The sequence below is a fragment of the Rhinopithecus roxellana genome, chromosome 11 (genome assembly GCF_007565055.1).
Source record: "Rhinopithecus roxellana isolate Shanxi Qingling chromosome 11, ASM756505v1, whole genome shotgun sequence".
In the NCBI taxonomy this organism is placed as follows: Eukaryota; Metazoa; Chordata; class Mammalia; order Primates; family Cercopithecidae; genus Rhinopithecus; species Rhinopithecus roxellana.
The window spans coordinates 25,744,310-25,753,284 of NC_044559.1; the positions used below are offsets into that span (position 1 = coordinate 25,744,310).

General features: G+C 63.5%; 1 protein-coding gene across 1 annotated transcript in view; it reads left to right on the plus strand.

Moving 5' to 3' along the window:
- The first annotated feature begins 2,549 nt into the window (after nt 1-2,549).
- The window catches only part of LOC115900300 (ankyrin repeat and SOCS box protein 13-like), a 25,322-nt gene continuing 18,896 nt past the window's right edge, over nt 2,550-8,975 (plus strand). Inside the window, exon 1 of the mRNA XM_030940141.1 lies at nt 2,550-2,769. Coding sequence (XP_030796001.1) covers nt 2,550-2,769 — 220 coding nt within the window. The remainder of the gene's footprint in view (nt 2,770-8,975) is intronic.

Here is an 8,975-nt window from a genome sequence, read left to right on the forward strand (position 1 = left end):
CCCTGTGGAAAAGGAAAGTTTTTTATGAAATATTGTTAGATTAGTATTGATTCAAAGTAAATTGTTATAACTTTATAAAGTTGTATGTCATCCTCACAGGAACCACAAGTAACAATAGAGTTCACTTAAGAGGAAACCATATGGGAATCCCAATGTCACTCATAAAAATCATACACACCAAAAAAATTAGTAACTGTGGATATGAAAGACAAAGCCACAGACAGAAAGGAAAAACTGAAAATGGCAAAAGTCACATTTTCCCTGTCACTAATTCAATCGTGCATCACATCACACCTGGGCTCTCTTCTGAAAGAGGCTTTATTAGGCAATTACATCTTTGTACAAAGATGAGGGAGTATAATTACATGAACCTGGATGGCATAGCTTACTATACATTAAAGCTATGATAGAGAATATGGGGCCAGACACGGTGTTTCACCCCTGTAATCCCAGCACTTTGGGAGGCTGAGGCAGGCAGATCACTTGAGGTCAGGAGTTTGAGACCAACCTGGCCAACATGATGAAACCCTGTCTCTACTAAAAATACAAGAATTAGCCAGGCATAGTGATACATGCCTATAATCCCAGCTACTTGAGAGGCCGAGGCAGGAGAATTGCTTGAACCGGGGAGGTTGCAGTGAGCCAAGATGACACCACTGCGCTCCAGCCTGGGCAACAGAGAGACACTCTGACTCAAAAAAGAAATTTGTAAAATAAAAATATGGGTCCCAGTCTACAGACCTGTACAGCACCGTCCTGCACTGAATAGCATGGACAAGTATAGCACAATGGATAGTATTTACATATCCAAATATATTTTAACATGGAAATGGTACAATAAAATAAGTTATTAAGTTATGAAACTGCTGTTGTATATGTGGTCTGTCATTGACCAAAATATTGTTATGTGTGCTGAGTAGGGAGGTGGGGGCTGAGTGGGGAGGTGGGGCTGGGTGGGGAGGTGGAACTGAGTGGGGAGGTGGGGCTGAGTGGGGTGGTGGGGCTGAGTGGGGAGGTGGGGCTGAGTGGGGAGGTGGGGTTGAGTGGGGAGGTGGGGCTGAGGAGGTGGTGGGGCTGAGGGGGGTTGTGGGGCTGACGGGGGAGGTGGGGCTGAGGGGGGAGGTGGGGCTGAGGCGTGGCTGAGTAGGGAGATGGAGCTGAGTGGGGAGGCGGGGCTGAGTGGGGGATGGGGCTGAGTGGGGGATGGGGCTGAGTGAGGAGGTGGGGCTGAGGGGGAGGTGGGGCTGAGGGGGAGGTGGGGCTGAGGGGGAGGTGGGGCTGAGGGGGCGGTAGGGCTGAGGGGGGGATGTGGGGCTGAGGCGTGGCTGAGTGGGGAGGTGGGGCTGAGTGGGGAGGTGGGGCTGAGTGGGGAGGTGGGGCTGAGCCGGGTCCAGGTAAGGGAGATGGGGCTGAGGGGGAGGTGGGGCTGAGTGGAGAGGTGGGGCTGAGGGGGAGGTGGGGCTGAGTGGAGAGGTGGGGCTGAGGGGGAGGTGGGGCTGAGTGGAGAGGTGGGGCTGAGTGGAGAGGTGGGGCTGAGTGGAGAGGTGGGGCTGAGGCGTGGCTGAGGGGCAGTGGGGCTGAGGGGGTTGTGGGGTGGAGGGGGTTGTGGGGATGAGTGGGGAGGTGAGGCTGAGTGGAGAGGTGGGGTTGAGTGTGGAGGTGGAGCTGAGTGGGGGAGGTGGGGCTGAGGCGGGTCCAGGTGAGGGAGATGGGGCTGAGGGGGAGGTGGAGTTGAGTGGGGAGGTGGGGCTGAGGCATGGCTGAGTGGGGAGGTGGGGCTGAGGCAGATCCAAGTGAGAGAGGTGGGACTGAGTGGGGAGGTGGGACTGAGTGAGAAGGTGGGACTGAGTGAGGAGGTGGGACTGAGTGGGGTCCAGGTGAGGGAGGTGGGGCTGAGTGGGGAGGTGGGGCTGAGTGGGGAGGTGGGGGGCTGAGTGGGGAGGTGGGACCGAGGAGGTGGGACCGAGTCGGGTCTAGGTGAGGTAAGCGGGGCTGAGTGGGTAGGCGGGGCTGAGTGGGAAAGTGGGGCTGAGTGGGGTCCAGGTGAGGGCCGTGGGACTGAGTGCAGAGGTGGGGCTGAGTGGGGAGGTGGGGCTGAGGTGGATCCAGGTGAGGGAGATGGGGCTGAGTGCAGAGGTGGGGCTGAGTGTGGAGGTGGGGCTAAGTGTGGAGGTGGGGCTGAGTGGGGAGGTGGGGCTGAGTGGGGAGGTGGGACTGAGTGGGGAGGTGGGACTGAGTGGGGAGGTGGGACTGAGTGAGAAGGTGGGACTGAGTGGGGTCCAGGTGAGGGAGGTGGGCTGAGTGGGGAGGTGGGACTGAGTGGGGAGGTGGGACTGAGTGAGGAGGTGGGACCGAGGAGGTGGGACCGAGGAGGTGGGACCGAGGAGGTGGGACCGAGTTGGGGCCAGGTGAGGGAGGCGGGGCTGAGTGGGGAGGCGGGGCTGAGTGGGGAGGCGGGGCTGAGTGGGGTCCAGGTGAGGGCCGTGGGACTGAGTGCAGAAGTGGGGCTGAGTGGGGAGGTGGGGCTGAGGCGGATCCAGTTGAGGGAGATGGGGCCCAGTGCAGAGGTGGGGCTGAGTGTGGAGGTGGGGCTGAGTGGGGAAGTGGGGCTGAGGCAGGTCCAGGTGAGGGCCGTGGGGCTGAGTGGGGCGGTGGAACTGAGTGGGGCGGTGGAACTGAGTGGGGCGGTGGAACTGAGTGGGGCGGTGGAACTGAGTGGGGCGGTGGGGCTGAGTGAGGAGGTGGGGCTGAGTGAGGAGGTGGGGCTGAGTGAGGAGGTGGGGCTGAGGGGGCGGTGGGGCTGAGGGGGATTGTTGGGCTGAGTGGGGAGGTGGGGCTGAGGCGTGGCTGAGTGGGGAGATGGAGCTGAGTGGGGAGATGGAGCTGAGTGGGGAGATGGAGCTGAGTGGGGAGGCGGTGCTCAGTGGGGGATGGGGCTGAGTGGGGAGGTGGGGCTGAGTGGGGAGGTGGGGGCTGAGTGAGGAGGTGGGGCTGAGTGAGGAGGTGGGGCTGAGGGGGCGGTGGGGCTGAGGGGGGTTGTGGGGCTGAGGGGGCGGTGGGGCTGAGGGGGGTTGTGGGGCTGAGGGGGGAGGTGGGGCTGAGGCGTGGCTGAGTGAGGAGGTGGGGCTGAGGGGGTGGTGGGGCTGAGCCCGGTCCAGGTAAGGGAGATGGGGCTGAGGGGGAGGTGGGGCTGAGTGGAGAGGTGGGGCTGAGGCGTGGCTGAGGGGCAGTGGGGCTGAGGGGGTTTTGGGGTGGAGGGGGTTGTGGGGCTGAGGGGGGTTGTGGGGATGAGTGGGGAGGTGGGGTTGAGTGTGGAGGTGGAGCTGAGTGGGGGAGGTGGTGCTGAGGCAGGTCCAGGTGAGGGAGATGGGGCTGAGGGGGAGGTGGAGTTGAGTAGGGAGGTGGGGCTGAGGCATGGCTGAGTGGGGAGGTGGGGCTGAGGCAGATCCAAGTGAGAGAGGTGGGGGCTGAGTGGGGAGGTGGGACTGAGTGGGGAGGTGGGACTGAGTGGGGAGGTGGGACTGAGTGAGAAGGTGGGACGGAGTGAGGAGGTGGGACTGAGTGGGGTCCAGGTGAGGGAGGTGGGGCTGAGTGGGGAGGTGGGACCGAGGTGGTGGGACCGAGGAGGTGGGACCGAGGAGGTGGGACCGAGGAGGTGGGACCGAGGAGGTGGGACCGAGGAGGTGAGACCGAGGAGGTGAGACCGAGTCGGGTCTAGGTGAGGGAAGCGGGGCTGAGTGGGTAGGCGGGGCTGAGTGGGGTCCAGGTGAGGGCCGTGGGACTGAGTGCAGAGGTGGGGCTGAGTGGGGAGGTGGGGCTGAGGCGGATCCAGGTGAGGGAGATGGGGCCGAGTGCAGAGGTGGGGCTGAGTGTGGAGGTGGGGCTGAGGCGGGTCCAGGTATGGGAGGTGGGGCTGAGCCGGGTCCAGGTGAGGGAGAGGGGGCTGAGGGGGAGGTGGGGCTGAGTGGGGAGGTGGGGCTGAGGCAGATCCAAGTGAGAGAGGTGGGGCTGAGTGGGGAGGTGGGACTGAGTGAGGAGGTGGGACCGAGGAGGTGGGACCGAGGAGGTGGGACCGAGGAGGTGGGACGGAGAAGGTGGGACCGAGTTGGGTCCAGGTGAGGGAGGAGGGGCTGGGTGGGGAGGCGGGGCTGAGTGGGGAGGCGGGGCTGAGTGGGGTCCAGGTGAGGGCCGTGGGACTGAGTGCAGAAGTGGGGCTGAGTGGGGAGGTGGGGCTGAGGCGGATCCAGTTGAGGGAGATGGGGCCCAGTGCAGAGGTGGGGCTGAGTGGGGAGGTGGGGCTGAGGCAGGTCCAGGTGAGGGCCGTGGGGCTGAGTGGGGCAGTGGAACTGAGTGGGGCGGTGGGGCTGAGTGGGGCGGTGGGGCTGAGTGAGGAGGTGGGGCTGAGTGAGGAGGTGGGGCTGAGTGAGGAGGTGGGGCTGAGGGGGGCGGTGGGGCTGAGGGGGCGGTGGGGCTGAGGGGGCGGTGGGGCTGAGGGGGGCGGTGGGGCTGAGGGGGGTTGTTGGGCTGAGTGGGGAGGTGGGGCTGAGGCGTGGCTGAGTGGGGAGGTGGGGGCTGAGTGCAGAGGTGGGGCTGAGTGTGGAGGTGGGGCTGAGTGACGAGGTGAGGCTGAGGCAAGTCCAGGTGAGGGCCGTGGGGCTGAGTGGGGAGGTGGAACTGAGTGGGGAGGTGGAACTGAGTGGGGAGGTGGAACTGAGTGGGGAGGTGGGGCTGAGTGGGGAGGTGGGGCTGAGTGAGGAGGTGGGGCTGAGTGAGGAGGTGGGGCTGAGTGAGGAGGTGGGGCTGAGTGAGGAGGTGGGGCTGAGTGAGGAGGTGGGGCTGAGGGGGGTTGTGGGGCTGAGTGGGGAGGTGGGGCTGAGGCGTGGCTGCGTCGGGAGGTGGGGCTGAGTGCGGAGGTGGGGCTGAGTGCGGAGGTGGGGCTGAGTGTGGAGGTGGGGCTGAGTGACGAGGTGGGGCTGAGTGACGAGGTGGGGCTGAGGCAGATCCAGGTGAGGGCCGTGGGGCTGAGTGGGGAGGTGGAACTGAGTGGGGAGGTGGAGCTGAGTGGGGAGGTGGGGCTGAGTGAGGAGGTGGGGCTGAGTGAGGAGGTGGGGCTGAGGGGGGTTGTGGGGCTGAGTGGGGAGGTGGGGCTGAGGCGTGGCTGCGTCGGGAGGTGGGGCTGAGTGCGGAGGTGGGGCTGAGTGTGGAGGTGGGGTTGAGTGTGGAGGTGGGGCTGAGTGACGAGGTGGGGCTGAGGCAGGTCCAGGTGAGGGCCGTGGGGCTGAGTGGGGAGGTGGAACTGAGTGGGGAGGTGGGGCTGAGTGAGGAGGTGGGGCTGAGTGAGGAGGTGGGGCTGAGTGAGGAGGTGAGGCTGAGGGGGCGGTGGGGCTGAGGGGGGTTGTGGGGCTGAGTGGGGAGGTGGGGCTGAGGCGTGGCTGCGTCGGGAGGTGGGGCTGAGTGCGGAGGTGGGGGCTGAGTGCGGAGGTGGGGCTGAGTGCGGAGGTGGGGCTGAGTGTGGAGGTGGGGCTGAGGCAGATCCAGGTGAGGGCCGTGGGGCTGAGTGGGAGGTGGAACTGAGTGGGGAGGTGGAGCTGAGTGGGGAGGTGGAGCTGAGTGAGGAGGTGGGGCCGAGGGGACGGTGGGGCCGAGGGGACGGTGGGGCCGAGGGGACGGTGGGGCCGAGGGGACGGTGGGGCCGAGGGGACGGTGGGGCCGAGGGGACGGTGGGGCCGAGGGGACGGTGGGCCGTGGGGACGGTGGGGCTGAGGGGGTCGTGGGCGGGCCGAGGGGGTTGTGGGGCCGAGGGGGGTTGTGGGGCTGAGTGGGGAGGTGGGGCTGAGTGAGGAGGTGGGACTGAGTGAGGAGGTGGGGCTAAGCCAGGTCCAGGTGAGAGAGATGGGGCTGAGGGGGCGGTGGGGCTGAGGGAGTTGTGGGCTGAGTGGGGAGGTGGGGCTGAGAGTGGGGAGGTGGGGGCTGAGTGGGGAGGTGGGGCTGAGTGGGGGGTGGGGCTGGTGAGGGGTGGTGCTGAGGGGGCGGTGGGGCTGAGGGAGTTGTGGGGCTGAGTGGGAGGTGGGGCTGAGTGTGGGGTGGGGTTGAGTGAGGAGGTGGGACTGAGTGAGGAGGTGGGACTGAGCCGGTCCAGGTAAGGGAGATGGGGCTGAAGGGGAGGTGGGTGAGTATGGGGAGGTGGGGCTGAGGCATGGCTGAGGGGGAGGTGGGGCTGAGTGGGGAGGTGGGGCTGAGTGGGGAGGTGGGGTGAGTGAGGAGGTGGGCTGAGTGAGGAGGTGGTGCTGAGGGTGGTGCGGCTGAGGGGTTGTGGGGCTGAGGGGGTTGGGGCTGAGGGGGTTGTGGGGCTGAGTGGGGAGTGGGGCTGAGTGGGAGGTGGGGCTGAGTGGGGAGGTGGGGCTGAGTGGGGAGGTGGGGCTGAGGCGTGGCTAGTGGGGAGATGGGGCTGAGTGGGGAGGTGGGGTTGAGTGGGGAGGTGGGGCTGAGTGGGGAGGTGGGGCTGAGGCAGGTCCAGGTGAGGGCCGTGGGGCTGAGTGAGGAGGCGGAGCTGAGTGGGGAAGTGGGACTGAGTGTGGAGTGGGACTGAGTGGGGAGGTGGGGCTGAGTGGGGAGGTGGGGCTGAGTGAGGAGGTGGGTTGAGTGAGGAGGTGGGACTGAGTGAGGAGGTGGGACAGCCGGGTCCAGGTAAGGGAGGTGGGGCTGAAGGGGAGGTGGGGCTGAGTGGGAGGTGGGGCTGAGGCGTGGCTTTGTGGGAGATGGGGCTGAGTGGGGAGGTGGGGCTGAGTGGGGAGGTGGGGCTGAGTGGGGAGGTGGGGCTGTGGGGGTGGGTGGGGTGGGGTGTGGGAGGGGGGGGAGGGTGGGGTTGAGGTGGGGGGTGGGGTTGAGTGGGGGGGTGGGGGTGAGTGGGGCGATGAGGCTGTTGAGGGTGGGGCTGAGTGGGGGTGGGGTTGAGTGTGGAGGTGGAGCTGAGTGGGGAGTGGGGCTGAGGCAGATCCCGGTGAGGGCCGTGGGCTGCGTGGGAGGTGGGGCTGAGTGGGGAAGTGGGACTGAGTGGGGAGGTGGGACTGAGTGGGGAGGTGGGGCTGAGTGGGAGGTGGGGCTGAGTGGGGAGGTGGGGCTGAGTGGGGGTGGGACCTAGGAGGTGGGACCGAGTCCGGTCCAGGTGAGGGAGAAGGGGCTGAGTGGGGAGGAGCGGACTGAGGCAGATCCTGGTGAGGGAGATGGGGCCGAGTGCAGAGGTGGGCTGAGTGAGGAGGTGGGGCTGAGCCGCGTCCAGGTGAGGGAGATGGGGCCGAGGGGGAGGTGGGGCTGAGGCAGATCCAAGTGAGAGAGGTGGGGCTGAGTGGGGAGGTGGCACTGAGTAGGGAGTGGGACTGAGTCAGTCCAGGTGAGGGAGGTGGGGCTGAGTGGGGAGGTGGGGTGGCTGAGTGGGGAGGTGGGCCGGAGGAGGTGGGCCCAGTCGGGTCCAGGTGAGGGAGGAGGGCCTGAGTGGGGAGGTGGGGCTGAGTGGGGAGGCAGGGGCTTGAGTGGGGAGGGGTGGGGCTGAGTGGGGAGGTGGGACTGAGTGGGGAGGTGGGACTAGTGGGGAGGTGGGACTGAGGGGGCGGTGGGGCTGAGGGGACGGTGGGGCTGAGGGGTCGTGGGGCCGAGGGGTTGTGGGGCGAGGGGGTTTGTGGGGCCGAGGGGGGTTGTGGGGCTGAGTGGGGAGGTGGGGCTGAGGCGTGGCTGAGTGGGGAGGTGGGGCTGAGTGGGGAATGGGTACTGAGTGAGGAGGTGGGACTGAGTGAGGAGGTGGGGCTGAGTGAGGAGGGTAGGGGCTTGAGCCGGGTCAGGTGAGGAGATGGGGCTGAGGGGAAGGTGGGCTGAGGGGGGTGGGGCTGATGGGGAGGTGGGCTGAGCCGGTCCAGGTAAGGGAGATGGGGCTGAAGGGGAGGTGGGGCTGAGTGCGGCGGTGGGGCCGATGTGTGTGGGGCTGAGTGCGGAGGTGGGGCTGAGTGCGGAGGTGGTGAGGCGGGTCCAGGTGAGGGGTGGGGGTGGGGGTGGGGGTGGGGCCGGGAGCGGGAGAGGGGGCGGAGGAGGAGGGAGGGCTGAGAGGGCCGTGGGGTTGAGCAGGGAGGGCCACTGAGGGGGCTTCGGGTCTGATGGGGGAGAAGAGGAGTCAGGCATTGATCTGAGGGGGGAGGTGGTTGGAGGGGCGCGTGGGTCTGTGAGGGGCATGGGCTTAAATGGATTAAATTTCTATTCTAAAAGCAAATCAATTGGCAGAATAGATTTTTAAATATAGCATCAAACTATATATCTCGCTAGAAGAAACTCAAAATTTTAGGACAAGTAGTTTAAAAGTAGATAGTCCATGGAAATTGTAACCCAAAGAGCTGTGATATTTATACTAGGATTAGACAAAATAAAATTGAGTCAAAAACTGTGACAAAAGACATTAAATATTGGCATACACTAGATATTGCAGAGCTCCAGTTCCAGACTACCCCAATTAAGCAAATAACCCAATGAGTGGCAAAAACTGTTTGAATTCCTAGTGCCCATAGAATGTTTATTGTAATCTATTAGGTCTACAATGGCATTCTGTCTAAAGAAAATGTATATACCTTAATTTTGAAATACTTTATTATCAAAAGAGCCATCAGCAAAGGAAAATCTCTTTGCTGGTAGAAAGTCTTTCCTTGATGTTGACTGCTGACTGATTAGGGTAGTTATAAGGTTGGAGCTGCTGTGACAATGTCTTTTTCTTAAGGCAAAAATGAAGTCTGCGGCACTAATTGACACTTCCTTTCCTGAAATATTTTCACATTATGCTGTTTGATAGCACATTACCCCTAGCAGAACTTATTGCAAAACTCCGTCAATTCTGTAATCCTGCCACCGCTTTAATTAAGTATGTGTATACAATATTCTGAATGCTTTGTCATTTCCACAATGCTCACAGCTTCTTCATCTGGAGTAGAATCCATTTC